General features: G+C 39.4%; 1 protein-coding gene and 1 non-coding gene across 3 annotated transcripts in view; both read right to left on the bottom strand.

Annotated features, from left to right (window-relative positions):
• Positions 1-24,356, bottom strand: part of Snx2 (sorting nexin 2) — a 46,339-nt gene extending 21,983 nt beyond the window's left edge. The window contains exons 1-5 of one of the 2 annotated variants that reach the window (XM_020176307.2): positions 24,198-24,356; positions 8,432-8,549; positions 2,795-2,958; positions 1,212-1,278; positions 920-963 (exon numbers count right to left, since the gene is read on the bottom strand). In XM_020176307.2, the coding sequence (XP_020031896.1) occupies positions 920-963; positions 1,212-1,278; positions 2,795-2,958; positions 8,432-8,549; positions 24,198-24,305 (501 nt within the window). In that variant the 5' untranslated portion in view covers positions 24,306-24,356. The remainder of the gene's footprint in view (positions 1-919; positions 964-1,211; positions 1,279-2,794; positions 2,959-8,431; positions 8,550-24,197) is intronic. The other variant, XM_074076563.1, reaches the window with a different exon arrangement.
• LOC141424476 (small nucleolar RNA SNORD28) lies at positions 4,753-4,823 on the bottom strand. Its single transcript, XR_012449391.1, has one exon. It is a non-coding gene; the product is annotated as a small nucleolar RNA SNORD28 (small nucleolar RNA).
• Positions 24,357-26,792: the final 2,436 nt, after the last annotated feature.

Here is a 26,792-nt window from a genome sequence, read left to right as displayed (position 1 = left end):
ATTTTAATCTCGTTGGTACCTCAAATTCACTGTATTTCCCTCAACTTGAACATGAGTTACATAAGAAAAGAACACTTGTCCGTCCTGTTTACTGCTATACCCCAGTGCTTGCAGTAGTCTGACATCATGATACAAATAAATATTTAATTAATTAACAACACTCACCCCATCCGCACTGTGTTCCTCCCCATCATACATCCTCTAACATAGTAACTCAGACATCTCCTTCTTCCTTATATTTGAGTCCTTTTCACTCAACCTCTTATTCAACTCAAAAAGCTATTTATTTTGCTCATTTCCAGAATCATTCGAGAAGTAGTATCAAACATTACTTCTTGAACTAATGATTGCTGCAACGGACTCTGGGTTTTAAGGTGTAATAATTGTAGTAGCCTCTTAATGCAATCCTGACCTCTAGCTTGGCCCTCCCCATTCATACAGACCTGATGTATTTCTACGCAAAAACCTAATGGTGTCACACTCTTGTCTAAACTTCTTTAATAGCTCTCCTCTAAACTTGGGACGAACAAATTTCTTAATGTGGCTGCTCATAACACATGGAGACTTATGGCCAACAATTCAGTCATACTTTCCTGACTTTTGCATTTTATACAAGCAAATCCCTTTGCTTAGAACAAGTATTCCACTCTTCTTCCCGTCCTTCCCAAATCACACCCCTCACCTTTGTCTGGCTCAGACTGTTTTCTCCAGGAAGGCTTGCCTGACCTGTAGGTCTACATTCTCTCTTCCAGCATATTCCCATAGAACACAAGTCACTCACAACTCACTGTAACAACTTGTTGGTGATCATTATGGGACAGTAGTCTTTGTAAAGGTTCACTTTCATCTTAAAAGACTGTCATATCCTCTACACCTACACTGAGTGGTCAGTGTTTTATTAAAGGAACAAAAGTCTCACCTTTGTTGTTACTCTGTATGCCATGTAAGCATTCATGCCATCACCTGTAAGAAAAGTTAAACACTATTATTAGAAACCATATCGTTGGCTGGGGATTTAGCTCACTGATAGAAGGCTTTGTTCAGCATGTGCAAGGCCCTGGGTTTGGTCCCCAGAACCATAAAAACAAATAAAAATCTGCCTAAGAATAAAGTACTATTTTAATACTTGTAATTATGTACTTAATGGGGAAAAATAGGATATAACAGGTGAATCTGGTCAAAAAGAAGTATGAAATATAATAATGACTTACCAACTTTCTCTGGATCTGACACACCAATTTCTATATCAAAAATATCTCCATTTGCTTCTTCTTCAATCTAGAATAGTATAATTAATTTTGGTATTAAAAAGGTTCCAATTTACATTATTGTCATAACACTAATAACTAATTCTACCATCTATGTTCTATTAGGGTCACTGTCATAATAATTAATACAAAAAGCCACTTAATACTGAAAAACAATAAAAGCTTTCACATTTGCTGACTATGTAAATAAAATGAAGCAAAACATTACAAATAAGGATCATTTGGACAAGTAACAGAAAGTGTTCTTTACTTCTCAGATGTGGAAAAATGCTGAAGTCCTCAATTTTTCTTTCTTTCTTTGAGACACGGTCTCACATTGTATAGCCCAGGCTGGTCTTGAACTCCTGATCCTCCTGCCTCAGCCTTAAGCACTGGGATTACAGGCATGCACCACTGTTAAGGTTGCCTGCTTATACAGACATTTTTTAAAGTGAATCTTTTTGAATCACAATATACATATAGAAAAGTGTATGAATTGTAAGTGTACAGCTCAACACATTTTCACGAAGTGAACACATCTTCCTACCCAGAACCCAAAACAGAAATAAACACTTTCAGTTATCCCAGAAGACTCTCTAATGCTTCCCCTCCAGGCAAAATCTATTCTTCACCCTGCCCACATAAACACTCTGCTGACTTCTAGCACTGTTCACTAGTTTTATCTGTTTCTAAGATTTTTATCATGGAATCATATAGTAAGTACTCACATCTTGCTTCTTTTCCTTAATATTGTGTTTATAACATTAGTCATGCTTGTGTATGTAGTCATTATTTAAATGATATATTTTGTATGAATGACTTTTAAAATACAGATTTTTCCATTTAAAATAACCTCTATAACATGATTTTTTCTTCTCCAAATGCACCTTATTAAAAATTATTCGGGGGTGTGGTTAAAATGATAGAGTGTCTGTCTAGCAAGCATGAGGTTCTGAGTTCAACCCCCAGTATTCCAAAATAGTTATTGCCACCTCCAAAGTAAACTTCTATCCTTTATAAATTAAAAAAAAAATACTGCTAAATTATGAGAACATATCTTCAGCTGATCTATAGCCCTTCCTTTTAAAAATGAAGGCTAAACATGAGCTGGGGACTTGGGACAGTGGTAGAGCACTTGCCCAACATGTATAAGGCCCCAAGTTCAATCCTCAGCATTGCAGAAATAAAAATAAACAAACATTAGCAAGCAACCTTTAAGTATCAACAGCAGTAATTACATGCTTTTATAAAATAAAATTACTCAAAATACTTTACTGTTATTAAGAGTTTTCAAATCCTCCATTACCTGATCAATACAAGATCACAAATAACAAAATTCCCAATTTAAAAAAGGAAGGGGTATGCTCAGGTCATTGGGTTGGGATAAGAATGAAAATCACAAGTGAAACCTCCCAACTTCTGAAGTCCAATTCTCTTTTCCTACAATGTCTTTTGATTAGGAACAACTAATAGGACTGTGACATTGAGTAGGGAACAAAACATGTTCCTGTTACACATTAATTTAGAATATACACATTTTCCCTTACCTCTTCCCGGGATCTATCGAAAATCACAGGAGCTGACAGACTCTTGGATTCCATTCTAGGAGCAATGAGTGCAGTAGGGGTGACAGGTGTGACTGCAGGAGAAGGTTCTGAGGAAAGGATGGGCTCCCTTTCTGGGCTATCCAAAGAAACTTCTTCTGTGGCTTCTAGACACAAATTAAATAAGTTAATTAAAGAAATTGCAACCAGCTCTTAATAGTCTATATGGCAGTTATAGAAGTATGAAAATTTTATAGTACCCAGAAGTAAGTATCAAAATAAAGTACCTTAAAAATTATTACTAAAGAATTTTATGAACCCTTTAGTTGTTAATAAAACTTTAAAACAAATAGAAACTTCGTTGGCTTGGGGGCAGAGTCATGTTAAATCCTATTAATTATCTGCATTACTGAAGTTCTCTGGACCCGGAGAGGAGCAAGGACATGGATCTTATGCTCAGGGTAACTTACCTTTCAACTATTTTTTCAGGCTAACATTGATTATTTTATACATATGAACACAAATTTTATGGCAGGAAGCTGCCCAGAACCATCCCAAATAGGAATAAAAATTTGTTAAAGTCACAAAGTTAGTAATCTAAAGCAATTAACTGCCCAAGATTACTGGGTATTAGTTGAATATACAAATATGACACAAAGCAAATGGGTGCTTAGGTTTTAATTTAAAATGCTCATTCACTTGAAAAATCTAAAATTAAACATAATTAAAATCAAACCATATCCATTGATAAACTGAATATCTATAGGCTAGGTAATACTGTGCTAAACACAATGGAGAAACACAAAGAAATGGAAAATATCATACCTGCCCTCAGGGAGTTTATAATCTAGTTGAGAAAACAAGACATGTGGAATGTTAAGTAGCAATAAAAGACTTAAAAGAACAATAAAAAGAATGTTACACAAGACAATTACTTTATGAACACTTTAATTTGAGTAGACACAGGAGATAATAGTTTAGGCTGGAGAAACAGCTTGTGAAACTGATCTGAGAAAGCTTAAACAGGTAGAGAATAGGGGAAAATCCCTGAAAATGGAATACTAGCATAAGCAAAATTCAGAGCAAGGAAAGTAAACATTACTATCAGTGAGCATAACACTGATGGTTTCTAACCTGAGTTCTCAAATTCCTTGAGGTTTGGGAGGTAGTAAGCCATGTAATCACTTCATTTGTTTTTTAGGTGGTATGGAGGTTTGAACTCAGGGCCTCATGCTTGCTATGCAGGTGGTCTACCACTTGAGCCGTTCTGCCAGTCCTTTTTTGTGTTGAGTAATTTTGAGACAGGGTTTTGCTTTTTTTTTTTTTTAACCTGGGTTGGCTTTGAGCCTTGATCCTCTGATCTGTGCCTCCCAAGTAGCTAGGATTACAGGTGTGAGTCACCAACACCCAGCTGAGCCCAGCTGAGCCCAGCTGAGTCACTTTAATCTTTTTTTTTTTTTTTTTGGGGGGGGTGGGCAGTTCTGGGCCTAGAACTGAAGGTCTTCACCTTGAGCCCACTCTGCAAGCCATTTTTGTGAAGGGTTTTCCGAGATAGGTCTCAAGAACTATTTGCCTGGGCTGGCTTCCAACCATGATCCTACAGATCTCTACTTCATGAGCATCTAGGATTATGGGCTGAGCCACTGGTGCCCAGCTCACTTTCATCTTAATACTTCAAAAAGTACAGAGGTAACTGCAGCAGCAACACATTATTTGAAAAAAGGCTGTACAGGCTGACATGTTGGCAAAGCATTCTTACTGGCTATTTAGTGTTGATAAGATTCTTAGCATGGATCTCTTTATATTTTATATTAAAGGAAAATTATTAATAGCTAAAAATCTTTTTTTTTTGGGGGGGTTTACTGGGGATTGAACGTAGTACCACTACTTGCCATGTTAGACAACTGATTCACCATCTGAACTATGCCCCTAGCCCTTTGGTTTTTATTTATTTTTTCTACTGCCATCAGAATTCTAACATGCTATTGTCATACCTTGCTGGACATCAGCTTTTTAATTCAAATCATCTGATGTTTTTTGTTTTAGAGACAGGGTCTTGCTAACTTTGCCTGGTCTGGACTCAAACTCAAGATCCTCCTATGTTCTACTCCAGAGCTGCTGAGATTATAGGTGTATAATTAAAATCTTTCAAATTATGGTAACCAGAAAAAAGAAAACGGCTTGGTATTTCTTTTTTTCTATTAAAGAAATGAAAACAATGAGCAGTATGAGAAAGCAAAGGAGCACTATCTCAAAGCTATAAAGTCTACAAATAATAGGCAAGGCAGCAAGCGTGACAACACACAGCAAAATAACCCCCTAAAATCTTCAACACCGCCCTCCCAATCTCTGAAGGGGCACTGTTACTGCAACGGACCCATAGACAAAAATGACAAAATATGAAAAGAGTAATTTTACTGAGATATCAGTATAAAGTCATTTTAAATTTTCAATTACATTGTACTTCACTAATGCCAGGTTTGTGTTCTTTGCACTAATAGGCTGCTTTGTAAATGCTAAGAGATATCAAAATAAATAAGGCTAAATATGATCAAAGTAACTAACATGGAATGGGAAACAAAATAAATGGATAAAAGATTTAGATTCAGCCCAGTAATTGATAGTCTGGCCTTAAACTGCTTTCATGACTTTTAGCTTAAGTAAACTAAAATACTACAAATTCAAAGAATATAATTTAAACCAGACCTAAAGGTTCAGGAAGATGCCCTATAGGTATTAACCACAAAGATTAACTTTTCCTTAGAGACATATGTTAAGGACCAATATAAATTGGTTATGTCAACGTGAAAGCATTCTTTAAGATCTAATAAAGGGTGGAGCAGGGTAATGTTGTTAACTATTTGGTGAACATTCTGTAAATCAACTAATAACTGGAATATACGTCAATTAACTTTTTCTGGTATTGCTTCTGACATATACTACTTGAAATGCTACCTAAAGCACACCAGTACACATAGAGACATAATGGAATTTTTATATGGTTTTATTTTGGCAGTACCAGGGATTAAGCTCAAGGCCTCATGCTTGACAGGCAAGTGTTCTATCACTTGAATCTCGCCTCCAGCTCTTTATGCTTTTAAAACCAAAATGACTAGGTACAGATCAGCATCTATACGATATGCACTGACACAAGATAAATAAGAATGTGTTCTCACTGCTGGACAAGTTTGCACTGTCCTCATAGCATATATTATGCTCAATTATGCTTCCTTAGAAATATCTTCCTCCATAAGGCTTAAATTCATTATAAATAAGAATCATGTGTAGTATAAATCATTCATAAAAATGATCAGATTATGACTTAGATTAGCTACTGATAACATTATGAAATACAGCTGAGTTTAACAAAAAAGACAATGCATGCATAAAAAGTGGTTTTAATGAAGAAAGTAAAAAAGGTGACTATGGTTATGTACTTTCTATACAAGTATGAATATGGAACACTCAAACCTGTTGAAATCATCGTAAGATGACTAAAGTAAAAAGGAGAAAAACAGAGGGATGAAACAATTCGGGGTATAATACATACATATATGGAAATGTCACAATGAAACACCCTGTGACCATCATAAACAAACAAAAATGCATTTTTAAAAAAATGAAAGACAGAAAGGTAAAATAGGTCCTGTCCAGGGATTGGTACCAGAGGGAAAGGGGAAGGCATAAGAAAAGGGTAGCAAATATGGTGGAAGTATTGGGTATTCATGTGTGAAGGTGGAACAATGAGACCTGTTGAAATTTTTCTGGGAAGGTGAGGCAGCAGGATGAAGCAGGATGGAGCAAGATTAATCTAAGATACATTGTCAGTACTTTTATAAATGTCACAATGTACTCTCCTCACAACTATAATGCCCTAATAAAAGAAAAAAAGCAGTTTTACTTGTAGGTTACTACAGGAAACAGATGACAATGCTTATTTTCTTTAGTCCTCATTTCTCCTTTTTAAAACAAATACTGACAATGAGTATACTTCACTCACACCAGTCTTCTAGACAGACTAAAATATCGAAGGTTTCTTAATAAACTACGTGGGTAAAAACCACTGTATAAACCTTACTTACCAAGTTTGATCTGCGCACACTGTGAAACAACAAGAAGTCTTTTTCCTGAACATGCTCTCACACAGTTGTTAAGAGTAAAATTTCAGCATCCTTATCATGTACATTTGAGAGTGCTGTTGGCGTGGCTCAAGTGATAGAGTAACTGCCTAGCATGCACAAAGTCCTGAGTTCAACCAGTACCATCCCCCAAAATTTAAAAATAAGAAAATTCTGACACTGTATAGCTGAAGAGTTTTTAATAAAATGGATAATACAAAACCTTTACACATGAGCCTACACTGTGTCAATGGGAACGCACACAAGTTTAGATTATTATTTCCTTAGTAGAGAAAGGTCTTTTGTCATCTTTAGCTTAGAACACAAATGCCACGAAAGTACTTTTGGCAACTGCCTAGAAAAAATTCCACAAAACATAACAAAAAAGAACAAAATACTATAACTTTTGGTTATCTGTGATTCTGACTGTAAGTTGTTAGACGACTTAAGGAAAAAAAAAAGAAAACCAATTGACTTTTGGTGTCATTGTCTTTTAATTTTCTGACATCATAAAGTGCATGAATTCAGCGGGGCAGGATGGTCACATACCTGTGAACCCAGCACTTGGGAGGCGGAGATAGGAGGATCACGAATTCAAGGCCAACCCAGGCTACACAGCAAGCTCCTGTGTCAAAAAACCAAAAACCAAACCAAAACAACAAAACGAAATCTCAAAGAAAGAAAAACAAACAAGATAAAACCCCCATAACTTCATCAGTGGTGAAAACTTTTCACGAAATTAATCAAGTCGGAAATTATATGGATTATATGGATTTTTGTGATACGTTCAAACTTATTTGCACAAGATGATAGAATGGTTTGAATTACTGAACAAGAATTGAATATGTATTAAAGTTTAACTTAATGAAAGCCAGTTCAAGTAAATTATTAAACACAGAAAGATTTACTATTTTAATTTTTTTGTGTCAATAACTATAAGAAATATTTTGCTCTTCAATATTAAAACATTAATTTGTACCTAAATTTTAGCCTTAAAGCTTAGTTGTTTTGAAGAGAGTCAATTGTTTTTAAAGTTAGGATGGACTACTCCAAGCCCTGCCTCCACATCCATAATAAATTCCTTGAGTATCAATTTACTCAACTAAAAGTGAATCAAAATGAAAGAGGTAGTGTATTAAAATAATCAGATTCCAAACATAAATAAAATGAAGTCATTTTTAATTTCATAGTTTAATTTTGCTTTGTGACAACTTGTAAGTAATAAAAAAAATACAATCACTGCTATTTTCCAAGGTATGAATGCCATAACCAAAGCAAACAAATTATAACAAGTAATTTATTTTCAAATACTGAAAAAACAGACAGGACCACAATTTTTTTGCTTCTCATAACACTCTGCATTTTTCACAAGATGATCAAACTGGAAATTCCTCATCTTTCTAAGTGTTAAAAGAGAGCTACAACTAAGACAGAATTTCAGTTTTGCTTTAGTGATTATTTTGTAATGGAATAGATATTTTTTAACTAGCCATTATTTAAAAAACAAAGATATGACAATTACCTGCAAAAAGATCTTCTCTGTCGTCATCTAGCACAACTTGTACAGGTTTTGGACCATTGGAGTTTGCGCTAATATCTTCTGCAGGAAGACTAGCTGGTTCTGGTGACGATGGACTTGACTTTTAAAGAGAACAGTAAGAGGCAATGGATTGTGATGCTTATCTGTTGTAATTAGTCTCTACACAGTACAGAAATAAAACATTCTTTTTCTTGAGTAAGAAAAAGAAAAAAAGAGCATCTATTTATATTTCCTCTTCTAAGCTAAGAATAAATTCAAGACACTTTTATTCATCTCCTTTGTAACAAAAGGCACTTAAGATTTAAAGTGTAATCCCTTTAGAGGTACCAGTTTGTCACATTGAGTTATAATTAACAAAACCCAACATGAATAATATAACCAAAATCAAGTTCCTTTCTTCCTTCCTTCCTTCCTCCCTCCCTTCCTTCCTTCCTCCCCTTCCTCCCTTCACTCCCTCCCTCCCTCCAATACTCCCTTCCCCTCTCCCTACATCACTCCCTTCCCCCTTTGTTCCCCTCCCTCCCTTCTTTCCTTTTCCCACTTCTATAGCTAAAATGTCTGGTGTGTGCCATCGCACCCAGCTGAGTTCCTTGATTTTTAACAATCAATATTTTTGCTTTTGTTATTACCATGCTTTTGTTTTTTTCTGGTGGGGGCAGATGTATCCAAGCACCAACATTTCAGGCAACTCAGTAGATCTTGAAAACACCTTGCATGGGCAAGTTCAAAGAGTTGCTTTACCATATACCATAAGAAGGCTTAGTAACAGCTGAATTAATAATACAGGTGTTCTAAGATTTCTAGTCTCAAATTAAAAATATGCCCTTTCCCAAAACTTTAAGCATATGTTTTAGTTCTCTCTCTCTCACTCCTCATACTGGGGTTTGAGTTCAGGGCCTTACACTTGCTAGGCAGCCCTCTACTACTTGAGCCACACCCCAGCCATATTTTTGTACTTCTTAATCTTGATGAGTGTTACTGGGCAGTTGAAATATAGCAAGTCCAAACTGAAATGTGTTACATTTGAAGACTTAGTACCCAAAAAAAGGGTATCTATATATTAATATTTTCTATGTTGGTTACATATTGAAATGATACTTTACATAAGGTTTGGATATATTGAATTATGTAAAATGTATTACTATAATTAATTAATTTTACCTGTTCCTATTTTTTTTCATGTGGCTACTAAAGTATTTAAAATTACATTATCTGGTTCACATACCACAACACTTGCCTAGAAATAGAGTTCATCGTATCTTAGAAATAGAAAGAAAATGCTTCACAAAATTCCTTCATTTCTCTTGGCTCTTTTGATAACTAGTGGGTGGCAACAAATCCAAAGGTTTACTCAGGCTGGGATGTGGCTCAGTAGTACACAGCTTGCCTAGCACGTGCGAGTCTGAGTGTGATCCCCAACACCACAGAAAACAAAAAAACAAAGATTTACTCTTTAAAAATCATCTGAATTCTATTTCACATGGAACAATATGTATTTAGTGAATAACTTGGTACAATAAGCTACAGTGGAGGAACCAAATATATAACCTCAATCCAATAATGAGAAAATATTCTACAAATCCAAATAAAAGAACATTCTACGAAGTAACTGGCTAGTACTTTTCAAAAGTTTCCAAGGCAGAAAAGACATCCTCCCACCCAACAAACAAACAAAAACCCAACCCTGCCAATTATCACACTGGAAGGAACTAAGTAAAAACAACTAAATCCCAAAGACCAAAAGAACCTAAAACTGACAAAATCTGGATAAGGCCTATAAATTCGTTAATAGTATCATAGTTAACATTTTATCAATATAAATCTACCAGTCTTTTTTCCCTCTGAGGTACTGGGGTTTGAACTCAGGGCCTTACACTTGCTAGGCAGGCACTCTACCACTTGAGCTACTCTGCCAACCCCTTATTTGACTGTTTTGTCTGACCAATTCTTGTCCCCAGCCATATTTTCTACTAAATTGGATCTTTTCAAAGAAAAACCCCAAGACACAAATGACATTCGAGAAATACATGTAAAAACAATATCCACACTTTTGGCTGGTGATCTAGCCTTAGGAAACAGGATATGGAACAAAAGTTAGATTGAATATTTACTGAGTAGCTAACATTACCTACCTATTTAATAAACAGGGAGTAGTTTCAAAATTAAGTTCTATCAAAATTTATGAAGAAATGTTATACATTGTAGGGCTGGGGGGGGGAGCATGGCTCAAAGTGATAAACACCTGCCCAGAAAAGTTAGACATTCAAAAAATCATTGTTGCAAGCACTACTTCACATAGACATATTATTATGTCCTCATTTAAGATTAAATGAGGAAAAACTACATTATTGCTTATCAAATTCATTCCCAATTTTGCATAAAAAAAATGTATGCCACAATAACTTTAGAGAAAGCCAGGCAAGTAATCATCAATTTGCTGTAATCCCAGTACCTGGGAGGAGATCAAGAGGCCAGCTTGGGCTATGCAGGGAGTACGAAGCTAGCTGACCTACACAGAAAGTTAGAGGGAAACTGTTACATCGTGATCATCTTTAGGTGGTTGTACGTGGTTATTTTTATTTTTTTTTTGTACCTTTATTTTTCTCAAGAATTGAACTAAAGGATTCTGAGAGCCCAGATGGTAAAGTGTCTTGTAAAGCATGCTAAGGATTAAGAACTTTCTTGTGAAAGTCATGTGAAAGCTTTTTAAGCCTTCAGAAAATTCTAGTGATTTTAAGAGAACGTTCGAGGAGCACGGAGATTAGAATGGAGGCTATCAAACATGTGGAAATGAAGCTATATTAGCATACTAGTATACATATTAATCTAGATAAACTGTTTAAGATCAATAGTGAGGATGGATTTGAGAGACATGAATTAAAAAGCGTAATAAGCTGAGTGCAGTGGTCACATCTATAATACCAGCTCCTCTGGAGGCTGAGGAAACCCAAGTTTGAGAGGATAGCCTGAGAAACTGCCATGTTTCCAAATAAAAAATGAAAGGGCTGGGATGTAGCTCAGAGGTATAGCACCTGCATAGCATATATGAGGCTCGGTGTTCAATCCCCAAACTGAAAGAAAAAAAAAAAAAAAAGAGGAAGAAAGCTTCATAAATAGAGTGAAATTAAAGCAAAGCAGAGCTTGTGCTTTGGCCATCCCAATGAGAAGTTACTGAACAAATCTGAATACATCAAATTTAATTTCTTTATTCATGTGTTGCTTGCATGATCCCTGAGGTTCGGACCTTTTACAACAGCCTGATTCCAAGCAGCCACTCCCCTTCGGCTGCCACACTCTCATAATAAAGGAGAAGCACTAATTTAAAAGGATTTGGAATTGTGGCTCTTAGCTTCAATTACTGATGCTGCTACAGGCTTAATCAGCATTAATATTCACATACCACTGTATCAAGTCTATTAAAAAATAAAGGGACCTTTCAATTCTCCATTTGAAAGCTCCTCAGAATAATCTTAGATGCTTTTTTTTTTTGGCGGTACTGGGGTTTGAATTCAGGGTTTTGTGCTTGTAGGCAAGCACTCTACCACTTGAGCCACACTTCCCGCCCCTAAAGTGATACTTTTCCTCTACACTAATTGCATTAAAACAGTTCCTGAAGTGTAACTTCTATAATATACATCCTAGTTTTCTGACAGCAATTAAAAGTATTTCAGTTTTAGTAGTCAACTTTATTCTATATCCCCCAAAATATTTTTTATTGTACCAGTCTACTTACAGCAAATGAGTCACCTTGAAGATTTTTATATAGAATATTGAATATACCTTTCTTTTTGTGGTGCTGGGGATTGAACCTAGGGCCTTATACATGCTAGGCAAGTATCGGTACTTTTTTTTGTTTTGTTTTTTTGCAATCCTGAGGTTTGAACTCAGGGCTTCACACACTCTACCAGCCCTCTTTTGGTTTTTGAGCCAGGCTCTTAGTAGTACTTTTGCTGGGCTGGCTCAAACTCTTGATTCTCCTGCCTGTGCCTCTGGAGTAGCTGGAATTACAGCTGTGCACCACCACATCCAACCAAATTGTTCTTGTAGACCTCAGGCCATACCTCAGTGTGAACTCAAGGGCCCACTTGAGTTACCGCCCCAGTCCTTCAACAACAACTGCTACTCTTGTCACTTAAAATTGACTACATAAAGGTTGTGATACTGGGAAATGTAAAACATCTTCTTTCTCCTTTGACTTCCTGATCCTGAATGCTGCTGATTCTCTAATCATGTGCAACTATTTTCTATCTCTATGGTTATTGTTTGATTTTTACCATACTATGCCCAAACTACAGTGCAGAGTTCTCTGTGAAATACCTGTTCACACACCCGTCTATTTCAAAAACATCTGCCATGGTAATGTCTGTCTTTACTAGGTCAGTTCACTACTAAAAAAAAATTCAGTTAGTCCTCTGGCCTGCTTTTCTAGTTACCAATCACCTGACTAATGTTTCCTCTCATTGTCCACTCTACCTTATCTCAATTAAGGAATAACATTTAACGGGTATTTGCCGTGTTGTTTACCAGCAGCCAAACAACTTTCCTATGTTTGGAGCTCTCGAGGCAGATCAGTGAAAGCCTACTCCCAGAGGCTGCCAAAAGTAAAGACAGTTCACTGGGAAGTGTCCAGCAATGGTGCCACTCACAAGTACAGACACAAGTGTCAGTGTCCAGTGTTGATGTTACCACAAGTGGCATATACAAACAGATGAGTCATGGCATCTTGGCTACCTTACCTCCCTTGGTTCCCATCCCTTATTTTTCAGGTTTCTTGTTGATTCTAACACATTCTTTTTCCTCTCAATTGAACTAGTTGGTTTATGCCATTTGCAACCAAATCCCTTCTCAATACATCACATATTAAATAGCTGCCATTCCTGCCTGTCTCTGTTCATGTCAGCCAACCCATGCAGGCTATCACCGTTCTCCCCTCTCTGTCCATTACTTTCTCCAAATACCCCAACACTTTCATTTTACAGAAAGCCTTCTCTAAGCAGGCCAATCTGAGAGTGCTTTTATTCTAATTCTTACCCTTCCACAATTTAAACACAATTCATTAAATTTTAATGTTCTACTATTACTGACTAAAATTTCATTCATTTGTAATTTGATATTTTCAAATATTCATTTAAGAAAACCCATTCAATTAAGCACTGTCAAATGAGATTCTATTATGGGAACAATGATGAAAACAAAAACAAGCCTACCTTAAATAATTCAAAACACTACTTTAATCACAATCTTTATTATATCCTTCCCAATTAACTCTTATTCAGCAGCTAAAGAAAAGATACTAATATTCACTTACCATTATTCAAGTTATCCAAATAACCTTTTCTGACAATAGAATTTCTTTGAGGTTATCATGAAATACAAACAATGAAACCTTACTTTATTATGCAATGTATACACAGACAACCCTCAGCTAATACATTTGGCCTATAGGTATAAAGATGAAAAGCCATGTCTCTACTCTCAAGATTTCAGTGGGAAAATATATGTGCATAAAGATTAGAATGTAACAACTGTTGTAATAAAGCCACATACTAAGTACTGTTGGAATGCCAAGAAGGAGTCTCTAAGTCTACCCAAATAAATCAGAGATTATAACTTTTTAAACTGATTCTGGAAAGAGATGGAGTTTCCTATGTTGACAAATTGGGGGAGAGCCAAATGGCTAATGAAGGCCCACATAGTCTTTGTCATAACTACTCAACTCTTCATACAAACAAATGGATGCAGCTGTGTCCCATTCAGATTTTAAGATAGGAATCAGGCACGATTTGGCCCATAAGTCATAGTTTGCCCTATTACTACTCACCCAGTAGCCAATCCAGAAATAGAGGCATTTTCCCAGAATCCTACTTTTCCCTGATCACCTACATCTTCCACATCTAGCCAGTCACTAACTGACACTTGTACTCTTACTGTCTCTTTCCTGTATATTTTCACTGCCACAATCCTAAATTATTTTTTTCCCTAAACTCAAGCTCTGCCTCACTATCTTCCGCCACCCCCCCACCTTTCAGTATATTCTTCATATTGTTCCAGGAGTTGATGGCTCCACTTGTTGCTCATAGTTCTTCAGTGACCTGCCGACGACTGCAGTCTAAAACCCAAACCCTTCTGCATCCATACAAGGCTGTCTTCTCCAGCCTCATCTCCTGCCACACTCCATGATTTGCATTTTATGCTCACTGAAGTAATGAAAAATTGATGTTCTCCTATCACATCATATTGTATTTTCTTTTGCTTTTGTAAAAATCTTAGAAACAAAAGAGTTAAGTTATTGCCTAGAAGGATGGTAGTAATTAGCCTCCAAGATGGTTGACCATGATCTCTAACTCCAAGTATTCACACCCTTGCACAGTATTCTCTCACTTTGTACCAGGGGTTGGTCTGTGTAACCAATAGCACACAGCAGAAATGATGGTATGTCACTTCCCATAGCTTTAAAAACCTCCATCCTGGGGTCATGTGGTCTCCTCCCTGCCCCACCCTACTGAAGTCTGAGAGAAAGCACGTAGATTCTTCTTAGTCTTCAGAAAACAGTGGAAGAACACCTTCAAAGTGCTGAAAGAGAGCTATTGACCCAGAAATCTATAAACTGGCAAAAAGAATGAAAGTGACAAAGTTTTCAGAGGAAGTACAAGAGAATTCCCATCAATAGATGTACTCGTTAGAGCAGAGGATATGCTAAAGGAACACTGAAACATGTAGAAATCATTTTAAGTAGGGGAGAAGAGGGGAGGGAGAATGACAGTGGGGTGAATCTAACCAAGATATGTTACAAGAATATATGAACATGTCACAATGAAAGCCCCTTACAAATAATAGATGCTAATAAAAATGTTTAAAGAATAAAAAAGCACAGAAATGGTAAATATCTGAACCAAGGTATTTTTTAATTCTTTAAAATACAAGATTGTTAAGGATTTTAATACAGTATTCAACTGTAAATGAATAAAAAAATAAAGTCTCTTATAGACAGCAAAAAAAAAATACAGTATTCAACTACAGTACATGCACTGTTTATATAATCTATAATGAATTGGTAAACCAGGCGTGATAGAACATGCCTGTAATCCCAGCACTTGCAAGGCTGAAGCAGGACTCTGAGTTTGAGGTCTGGACTATATACAGAGATCCTGACTCAGAAAATAAAATTAAAAAAAATAATGAATTCATAACGTAATTAAACATTTATATTATGCTAGCATCTGAGATAAGTAGTTTCCAGAGACAAGAGTAAGAAAAACGAAACAAAGTATTTATATAACAAAAATAACCCCTTTGTCTCTCAGTCCAGAGCCTGAGTGGAATGTGGGATAGGAATGGTGTAGGTGGTCAGTAGCTCCAGTGAAGGCCAGCGTGGCAGGGGTAACACTGCTATGGAGAAGCTATGTGGCATCAGTTTCTCCCCAGTCTCTTCATTAGCAGCTATGAGGGCCGTGCTTCTCTGCTCTGGAAGCAGCCATGGAACACTGACTCACTGAAGGCTCTAAGGACCTTCTTATCTGTGTCCCAGCTTCCCCATGCCTCTTCCAGGTTATTGGTCAATACAAGAGCTGTTCTCCAGTGACTGGATAGGTGTGGAGAGTGACTGCCAAAGGGGAAAGTGATGGAAGAAGGAACACTGATGGTTTCTAGGACTGGAGCACAGGTTCTGGGCAATCAGAACTACCAGCTATTTAAGATACCTAATTGAAAAAAATTAAAAATAAGAAAAAAAAAAAAACCATAATTGAGTTAACACCAGTATATTTTTTTCTTTTTTTTCTGGTACAAGGTCTTACTTTGTAGTCCAGGTTAGCCTTGAACCCTTGATCCTCTAGCCTCAGTCTCTCAAGTGCTGAAATTATAGATGTGCATCACAACACCTGAATAGATACTAGTATTCTTAATATAGTCTTTTCTTCCCTCACAGTATCATCTAGTAGTGTGTGGAGGTTTTTAATACAAAATATCAAGGGTCTTGCTAGTGTTTGTTAAGTTAAAGAGTAGTACTTTGGATTTCAACCAAGATCAAAGAAGCCCACTACAGCCTCTCTCCTACAGGTGGACACTAAGAACCCTGTATAATACAAACACAATCATGTTAAAATAAACAAGCAGATTGAGGAAGGAGCCAAAAAATGTGAAAAATGATTCTTACAAAGGTCAATTTTGAGATTTATGCTGTTGTTGTTCTCTGTCTTGACATCTAAGGTTAGTGCCAATTGTAGAACTATGCCATAAATAGGAGCAACAATGATGCCAAGAAAAAAATCTTTTGTTTTTCTCGTTAAAACACCCTACATCTAAGAGAATATGGGTGGTTTACGGCCATACCATCCTGAACACAGTCTCCTCTGATCCTGGCAGCTAAGCAGGGTTAGGCCTGGTTAGTACTTGTGGGAAACTCCTTTTTTTTACCTTGTCCCTCTGTTTTTTGTTCTGGCATTGCCCTGATGACAGACCCAGTGGCTTAGCTGCATGACGGCAGCAGTAAATCCAAGAGAAAATAGAATTCTTTGGGCAGTTGCACCAGGAAAAGAGAACCCAGTAGTCTGAAGTTTATAGAGCAGAAATCCTCATTAGGTTTTTTTTTTTTTTTCTTTCTCTTTTCTTTGACTGCATTTCTGCAAGGCTGGCCCAACCTGGGCAAGTGTGTGACAGTGTAAACAGATAAAACTCACAGGAGTAGTTATGTTACTACCCAGAAAACTGAAAAAAAAAGTACCTAGAAGGTGAAGAGTAGGGAATAGGGGGGATCCTGGAGAAAATCTCTTAATTCTATGAATGAATCTACACAAATCATAGACTTACCTCCAAGCTGCACATTTGTGGAACAGACTCTACAGTGTATCAAATCCCCATGGTCTCTCATGCTCCTGTGCATTTTGCAAGCAAAGAAATTTGCTCCCTTGTTCTAGACTATCTTGTCATTAACACTTACACAATGAACAACCTTGGAAGAGGTTTTCAAAGCAAAGACCAGGTTTGTCTACTGTACAGTGTAATACAGTCTCCTCAAAAACCGAAAATAGGCAGTAATGTGGCCTACTGCAAATCAATTAACTTTCCAAAGCTTCAGTTTGTAGCTGTCACACAGATCAAACACAGGTGTAGCATCCCCTGGCCCATTTACCTCGCCTGACTGGAACATGAGGGGCACAGGAAACTGTCTCAAACACGACACTCATGCTGCTTGCTATGCTTTGACTAATAAACTCCTTTATCATGTCCTCTTTCAGCAGCCATAAAACTAGTCAATCTGATAACTTACAAAGAGTAAAATTTCAGACAGACTGGGGATATAGCTCAGTGGTAGAATACTAGCCTAATGTGTGAGGCCCTGGGTTTGATCCTCAACAATGAAAAAGAACAATGTCTAACATTCATGGCATTAAAGTCCTAGAAAGAGAGAGAGAAAGAGAACAATTACAAAAAAATATTTCAAGAAATGACAGGTAAGTACTTTCCAAATTTATTGAAAGACATAAATTTTACAGATTAAGGCAGACGTAAACTCTAAACAACCCCATAGTAAACCAGATCCAGTTACACCATAAAAAATGACAGAAATGGCAAAACATGAAGCAATTAAAAACACACAAAAATTACATTTAGAAAAATGATTAGAATGACTACATATTTCTCATTAGAAATCACAGAAAATAGAAAACAGCGGCCCAAAATCGTTTAAAGTGCTGAAGGAAAGGAACTGTCAAACTCAGAATTCTACATTCATCAAAAACATGTATCAATGCCTGCTATGGTGGTATGCACATGTTATCTCAGCAGTTGGAGGCTAAGAGGAGGATCCAGAGTTGGAGGACAGCTCGGGCTTCATAGAGAGGGCCTGTATCAAAAGTCTTTCAGGAATGAAGTTGAAATAAAGATATTCTGAAATGAAAAAACACTGTAGGAATCTGTTGCCACAGAGCTGGCTTTAAAAAAAAAAAATGCTGAAAGAAGTTCTTCAGGCTGAAGACATATGCTAGGAAAAAGTCACAAAAACTTGGACTTTGGGGAAGAAATGAAGACGCACAGCAGTAAACAACTGGGAAAACAAATTATTCTTCTCTTCTAAGTTAATTAAAATAGGTACGACATCCCCCCGCCCCCAAACCAATGCGAGGGATTAAACCCAGGCCCTGCACATGTTAGACAAGCACTACCACTGAGTTACATCCCTAGACCTAATTTTGTTACTCCTTCTAATTTTTGTTTTGTTTTGTTTTTTGGTGGTACTGGGTTTGTATTAGTGGTACTCAAGGACTTGTGCTTGCCGGCAGGCTCTCTAGTACTTGAGCCACAGCCCTAGTTTCTATTTTCAACAGTTACAGAGCTAGATTTTCAGTTCCTCTTTATCAAAAGGGTCTCATTCTATGTACTCTCCCTTGCTAATGCCAACCACTTCAGGGTCTCAAAGGCCAATTAAAGAGCAATTAAATCACTCCAGTCTTAGATACTCTTCTGTACTGTATGCACGTATCAGCTGGTACTACCAGTATTTGTTCACAGTTGTATTTAGTGTATTGACTTCTGTTACTTCATTCACTTCATAAGGGCAGAGACAAGACAGATTTCCTCAGAGTAAGATTCAGCATCATCTTTCAATAAAAGTATGACAGCCTCCCAAATCTCTACCTCTAGCCCATCCAGCTGCCTGATGTTATCTTTTCGTATGTGTCACAAATGCCACCTAAGCACTCTACACTGAGTTACACCCTCAGACTGATGCTATCTTTAATAGTGTAACTATCCATAAGTCAAATAAACTTCTAATTCCTTTCTCTAAGAATCCCCTTAAGAGAGGGAGTCTCACAAACTATGTCTGTAGTGACTCCAATTCCTTCTCTCTTTTATTACTTGCACTTTCCTTCTTGAGGTCTTTAACCTCAAACTGTAAAAGACAGTCCAACTTATCAATCTACCAATGTAACTCCAATTCAAATTTACCTCTGAAACTGCTACATCAACCTTCCCAGGTATCATGCTACAGACACGTATGTCTCCCACAGCTTTCACCTGCCTATTTTCATGCCTCAGCCTCCCAAGTGCTGGGATTACAGGCGTTCCCCACCCCACCCCCAACTAAATACTCAATATTTACTGAAGTCAACTAAATAGGGTATCTTCTGAGGACTTACAGCCTAGGGTTACTTGACAGGAAAAGAATTCTAAGACCTTGAAGTCCTCACTGGGAAATTCCAGTTGAAATGCTCTATAAACATTTAGATTTGAAAACTCCACAATGTCACTACACAGCAAACCCAAAACACATCCACTAATCAGCCACTTCAAATTATGTATATTCCCCAAGAATATGAACCTTAAGTGACCTTGGCTATTCCATCATTTTATAATTTTATCTCACCCTTCAAAGCCTCTCTTAAATACTTCCTACCTCCTCAGTGACTTTTTCCAGCCAGCAGATACACTTACAATTCATCTACTATGCCAGGAATGTTGCTAGAAATTAGAATCTCCCCTGTATCCCACTGGAAATTTGTGTTTTCAGAACATATAATCTCTGCCTTAGAGTCTTCTGTATCTGTCTTTCTTCTCCACTGGAGCTAGCCCATCCTTGAAGACTTCCAGTGTTTTGCTGACCTCTGCACTCCCATTATTTTCTAAACAGTACAGTTGAGTAAATACTCATGTTCAAGGATTTTGTTTACTTTTTTTGAAACAGGATCTCATGTAGCCCAAGCGGTCCTCCAACTAGAGATCTTCATGTCTCAGCCTCCCAAGTGCTGGGATTATAGGTGTGCCTTACCCCACCCCCAATTAAATACTCAAAGGCATTTTCTGAGCACTTACAGCCTAGGGTTACATGATAGGAAAGGAATTCTAAGACCCTGAAGTCCTCACTTGGAAATTCCAGTGAAATGCTCTCAAACATTAAGCTGTGACAATGTGCGGGGCGCCAGTGGCTCACACCTGTAAAGCTAGCTACTCAGGAGGCAGAGATCAGAAGGCTCTCGGTTCAAAGCCAGCCGGACAAATAGTTCCTAGAGACCCTATCTCAAAAAACCCTTCACAAAAATAGGGCTGGTGAGTGGCTCAAGGTGAAGGCCATGCGTTTGTTCAAGTCCCACTACTGGAAAAGAAAAAAAAAAAAGGATGTGACAATGTAAGGAAAACTGTGGTCTTCATCTTAATTTCAGCTGACTCTTAGATTTGAGATGAGTAAATAACTGAATGGGGAAAAAAAAACCAAGGTACAAACATCTATTTATCTATTTGGTCAACTGACTTTTGACAAGGGTCCCATGACCATCACTCAGTAGGAAAAGAACATTCTTTTCAACAAATGGTGTTGGAACTAGATTACCATATGCAAAAGAATGACATTGGACCCTTATCTAATGCCATATACAAAAACTAACTCAAAATGGATCAGACCTAACATAAGAGCTGAAAATATAAAACTCTTAGAAGAAAGCATAGGGCTTCAGAAACCTTCACGACCTTGGATTCAGTAGAGGATTCTTGGCTATGACACTGAACGCATAACAAAAGAAAAAATGGATGAACTGAATTTCATAAAAATGTAAAAAGACTTGTGCTTCAAAGGACCCCATTAAGACCAGAAAGTTAAGGCCTGAAGAGGTACACATAACTGGAATTCTAGGTGAATTTGAGGTCAGCCTAGGGTAGAGAAGGAGACCCTATCTCAGGGAGCAAAAAACCCCCCACCATGTAAAGAGTCAGGCACTGCAACCCATGCCTCCAATAGTCCCAACACTCAAAAGCAAAGGCATAGGCATACACCTGTAATCCTAGTTACTCAGGAGGAAGAGAAAACGAGGATTGTGGTTTGAGGTCAGCCTGGGTCAAAAGGTAACCAGACCCCATCTCAACCAGTAAGGTAGGCCTGGTGGTACGTTTTTCTAATCTCAGCTACACAGAAGACATAGGTAAAAGGATTGCAGTTAGAGGCTGGCCTGGGCAAAAACTCAAGACCCTATACAAAATATAACTAAAGCAAAAAAGGTCAATGGGCATGACTCAAGTGGTAGTGTTATCTGCCTAGCAAGTGTGAGACTGAGTTCAAACCCTAGTTCCACCAAAAAAATTTAAATAAACTGTACACATTAAATAAGTGAATTGTACAGTAAGTGAATTATATCTCAACAAAACTATCTCTAAAAAACCAACTAAACAAAAAACACCCAGGCATATAATACAAATTCCTGACTTTCCTTTTGAAAGGTGGGGTCTACTACTCCATGATAAAAGGTTAAGCATCTAGATTAAGATCGTATCATTTAAGGAAAAAAGTAGCATTCATTAACAATTTAAAGCCTTACTTCTAAAACAGAACTGTTTTGTGGGTCTGAAACACCTTTTTATTTTATTTTTTTGGTTCTTTTGATGGGAATGTTTTTGAACAGGATCTTGCAATGTAGCCCCAGCCTGGTCTCAAACTGGCTATCCATCTGCCTCAGTCTAGCACATGCTGGGTATTACAGGTACACACTCCTAGGCCTGGCTGAAACAGCTTATTTTACTGAACTCAGCTTTTTGTGACTGTTCTTAATTTTGAAAGGAAATGCTTTGCCCTCAGAAATTGCTAAATGAATAATATAATTTGAAAACTTTACTTTTTAAAATTAAAAGACATTTACTTATATGGCTTACTTTCAATTTACAGCGTAGTTAGTAAATATTTTCTTAGTTAATAAGTATTCAAGGCAGAAGGTCACTTCACACCTGCTCACTCAGTGTTCTCTATGGCCCAGAAGCTGTATCAGGAAAGCTTGTTAAAAATATACAATATTGGATCCTACCCCAGACCAGCAGAATCAGAATTTGCCTTCAACATCACTAGGTAACTTACTGTATAAAGTTTGAAAAGCATCCAGGATGTAGCTCAATGGCAGAGTACTTGCCCAGCGTATGCAAGGCTTTGGGCTCTACACCCAGCACCACAAACAGCTGGGCCTGGTGGTGCATTCATGTAGCCTAGCACCTGGTAGGCTGAGAGGAGGATCTCAAGTTCTAGCCCAGCTTGGGTTGAATATAGAACCTCTCAAAAAAACCAAAAAGCACACAGATTCCAGTGAGGTGCAGGCATCTACATGTTAAACATGAATACTGTGAATTCTTTTGTAACCAAAGTTTGAGAAGCTGTTTTAAAAAGAGCAATTTTAGAGTAACTGTGGTATGCTATGAAATTCTGCTATATATCCTTTGCCAAACATTTTAAAGGGGAAAAATATTGAATTTACAAATCTGACAGCCTACCACTTTCTTAAAAATAACCTGTATAAGTCCCTGAAATAAGGATTTAAGTGAACAGTTAATAACTTTATTTACAACTTTCACAGTACATTTACCAAAATAAATTTAAAGCAGTCATAATCAAATTTTGCAGACTTTCCCTGAAAAAAAGAGTCAAACGCTTTTTTTTCCTTAAAGCCCCATCCACATGGGAAATACAAATATTAGTTCCTTTTATTCTAAGTGGCCTCAACTTTAAACAGAATGCTTAGGATTTTAGTTCACACAAGGTCAGTCAGGTTTGCTCTGACGCCTGCTAGAAACCTTTGTATCCCCAAAGAGAAAAAGGCTTTAGGATCCTGTGGACACTTTCAACATGTTAAGGTAACTGAGTATTATGTATACAGGGGTAAAAAAGATACTAACTCCCCCAAATATACCCTGGAAAATAATCTGTACTAATTCTTAGGAGATGCTGGTTTTGCCAATTAGTCCAGTAAGCATTTATTGGCTACAAATGTTTGAGGTTTTGTGAGGAGCAGAGGTGATCATGGCACTCCAGGGAACCTATGCTCTGGGGGTAGGTGGGGTTTGGCTGCGACACTGCACAATTAGCAGATTGTCGAGTGCAGAAAACGGTTCCCGGAAGTTCCCAGGTTCCGATGGCTGAAATGCAGATAACGGCTCTTCTACAATAATTTCCAGTTGACTTGGTGGAGAGCTGAAGAGGTCAAGAAGGCGTCAACAAAGCACCTGATGGGGAGCAGGCCACTGGCGTGTGCTCGCGTCCCGGTGGACGCAGCTAACGCGGCTGGGGCGGCCGTGCTGTCAGCAGCGCCGGCGGACGCGGGCCGCCGCACTGGAGTTCACGAGGGTGTTTCCTCGGACAAAAACAGGAACACCCTGCTTCAGAGACCGCTGACCATGCGAGAACAGAGGAAAAGGGGTGCAGAGCTGTTCCTATTTCTCCCCTGGTAACTTAAAAAAAAAAAAAAGGCAGTTCCTGGACTGCTAGACTACTCCCTCCGATCGAGCGCGTATTTTCTAAACACCATGCATGCATATCCTCTAAAAACCCTACGAACAAGACCGGCGAGCGCGTTCCTCCACTTGAGAGTCGCGAGCGGAAGCTCGGGCCCACGGAAGTGGCGGCGGCGCAGGACAGAGCCGAGGAACGGGGCCAGGGCGCGGGCTCTCGCGGGAGGGAAGGCCGGCCCGGTCCGCAGGGGCTGCGGCAGGCAGGGACCGAAGGCCCGGCCCCGTGGCCTGGAGAGGTGCACGAGCCCGAAAGACGCGGCCAAAGCCCCGTCCGCCCGGCCCGGCCCCCAGGCTGCTCTCGGGAGGACGCCTGGCCATCCAGGCCAACCCCCGCCACCACAGGCACCTGAGGTGGGGCCGGCGTCACAGGTGTCGCCCCGATTCGGTCCGGCAAACCCGGGGGGCGGGGAGGGACAAGTCAGGCAGGGAAAGGCAGCCAAAGGTGAGACGCGCGGAACAGCACGGCACGGCACCCACGGCGACGCGCTCTCACCTCCAGGGTGGAGACAGTGCTGGTGAACAGGTCTTCCCCGTCCTCCAGCTCCTCAAAGTCGGTGGGCTTCCCGTCCCCCAGCGGAGGAGGCTCCCTCTCGGCCGCCATCTTCGCTCGCCTGGACAACTGCGTGAGCAGGGACGCGCGGACCTGTCACGTGAGCACGCACGGCGGGGCTCGCGCGCCGACAGCTCGCAGCCCCGCCTTCCCGGCCCGCCCCTCGCAACCCCGCCCCCCTGGTCCCGCCCCCAGTCCGGTTAAAGAGCCCGCACCCCACGCGGCCCGCCTCTGCCTGGCGAAGGGTCCGCCCCCAACCCAGTCCCGCCCCGCCCCGTCCCCAGTCTGGTGAGAGGCCCGCCCACCACTCGGCCCCGCCCCCAGTCTGGTTGGAGAGCCTGCGCCCGCGGCCCCGCCCCCAATCTGGTGAAGGGCCCGCCCTCCGCGCGGCGCCCCGCCCCTTCTGCTCTCCTTCCGCCTCCACGTCTGGGTCGTTGCCTCCTTTTCACCGCCCGCTGTCTTCTCTGATTTAGGCGGAAGAATCGGCACACCTCACCAGGCCAAAGCCTTGTGGTTTCTGTTGACGGTACCCGTGTTTAAATCCCCCTAGGAAGTAGATGAGCTCGGCAACAGTCTTTCGCTTGGGTTGAGCGTTGGTGGAAGGGAGGCACATACGCTCTCAAGCATCCCTAGGGCCGTGCAAAAGGACCTTCCGCCATGGTGGAAGAGAGCTGTGTTTCCGCTGATACAACAGCCAGCGGTCACAGGTGGCCACTAGGCGCTGAAAATGTGGCTCGTGTGAGGAGCTAAGTTTTTTTTTTATTTTGTTTTTATTAATTTAAATCTTACTACTCTACTAATAGGTGACAACCTACTCGACAGTACAGCGCTAGATAACAAAAGGACCATGACTTTTTTTTTTTTTTGGTACTGGGGCTTGAACTCAGGGCCTACACCTTGAACCATTCCATCGGCCCTTTTTTGTGATGGGTTTTTTTCGAGATAGGGTCTCCAGCACAATTTGCTTAGGCTGTCTTTGTACCGCGGTCTTCCTGAGTAGCTAGGATTACAGCTGCGAGCCACCGGCGCCCGGCTCTGAACGACTTTGTAGGTTACTTCAGTTTCAGCATGGGTCATGCCAAGGTTTTCAGTAGAGACAAAAAGTATGGGATGTGGGGTGTAGCCCAGTTGTCAAGCACTTGTGCAGCCTACTCAAGCCTTGAGTTTGATCCCCAGCACCAAAAAAAGAAAGAGAAGAGAGGAGAAGGGAAACGGAGGAGCACGGGAAGGAAAAGGAAAGAAAGAAAATGACAGAAAAATCAGTAGCTGATTGGTAAGAGCCCATGCTGACATTCCACCACTTTTGGACAGTCAGTCTGCTACAGCTCAGAAACTTTAACTTCTATTAAACTCACAGCCTGGCTTGAGATGATTCCTCTCTGTCATTCATTTTTATCTGTGCCCTAGTTGCTCACTACTTTCTGTCTTATGCTGTAGCCATTTGAATTCACAGTGTATCTTTTTTAGCCAGCATCTAAATTAGCTGAAACCGGGCTCCGTTGGTTCACACCTGTAATCCTAGCTACACAGAAGGTAGAGATCAGGAGGATCGCAGTTTGAAGCCAAACCAGGCAAATAGTTTGCAAGACCCTATCTCGAAAAAAACCCTTCACAAAAAAGGGATAGTGGAGTGGCTCAAGGTGTAGGCCCAGAGTTCAAACCCCAGTACTGCAAAAAACAAACAAATAAATAGATAAATAAGCTGAAATATAGGTTCTGGTATTTATAACAAGGGCCCACATTAAAAGTGGCTTGCAAGCTGGGCTTGAGATGCACACCTATAATCACAGCATTTGGGAGGCTAAGGCTGGAGGCTACATAGTGAGACTATCTCAAAAATCCAATAAATAAATAAGTAAATAAGTAGATAAATCAAATAGAAGTGGCTTAAAAACTTACAACTCTAATTGACCCTCAAGAGGACCGGGGTTGCTGTGAAGGCTCCATTACTTCACCTATGGATACAAGCTCCTTCTCCTGCTCTGCTTTCCCTAGAAATTACATTTCTTGGTTGGATCAACTCAAGTTTACAGAAGAGTGAAGCCCTGAATTTGAACCCCAGAACTGCAAAAAAAAAAAAAAAACCACAAAAAAAGCCGAGTTTAGGCTTTTTTAGGATGGTGTTGGTGAAGGGACAAAGGGGCTAACAGGAAGGAATGACCAGAAATCTATGGTTTTCCTATAACAAGAAGGTCATTAGGTGGCATGTATCTCAAAGGAGGAGAAAATTTTCAAGTACTTTAAAAATCATAGTATAAAGCAATGTTCCGGCCCCGAAATGATGATTTTGGAGAATAGTTACATATTGCCAGGTGTGGTAGCATGCACCTATAGTCCCACCACTCAGGAGGCAGAGGCAGGAGGGAGCCCAGGAGACGAAAAATAGCCTAGGCAACATAGTGAGACCCTCATCAGAGAGAAAGTGGTGGTGGTGGGAGGGGGACTTCTGGGAAGAATTTGCTAATATAAGAACATTGTTTGCATGGGAACTGGGGCTCTGGAAGGCAGGGTGAAAAGAGTAAAGAGGGGCTCAGCCAT

This window comes from Castor canadensis, chromosome 6 (assembly GCF_047511655.1).
Source record: "Castor canadensis chromosome 6, mCasCan1.hap1v2, whole genome shotgun sequence".
NCBI lineage: Eukaryota > Metazoa > Chordata > Mammalia > Rodentia > Castoridae > Castor > Castor canadensis.
This window is presented reverse-complemented; position numbering and strand designations above follow the sequence as displayed.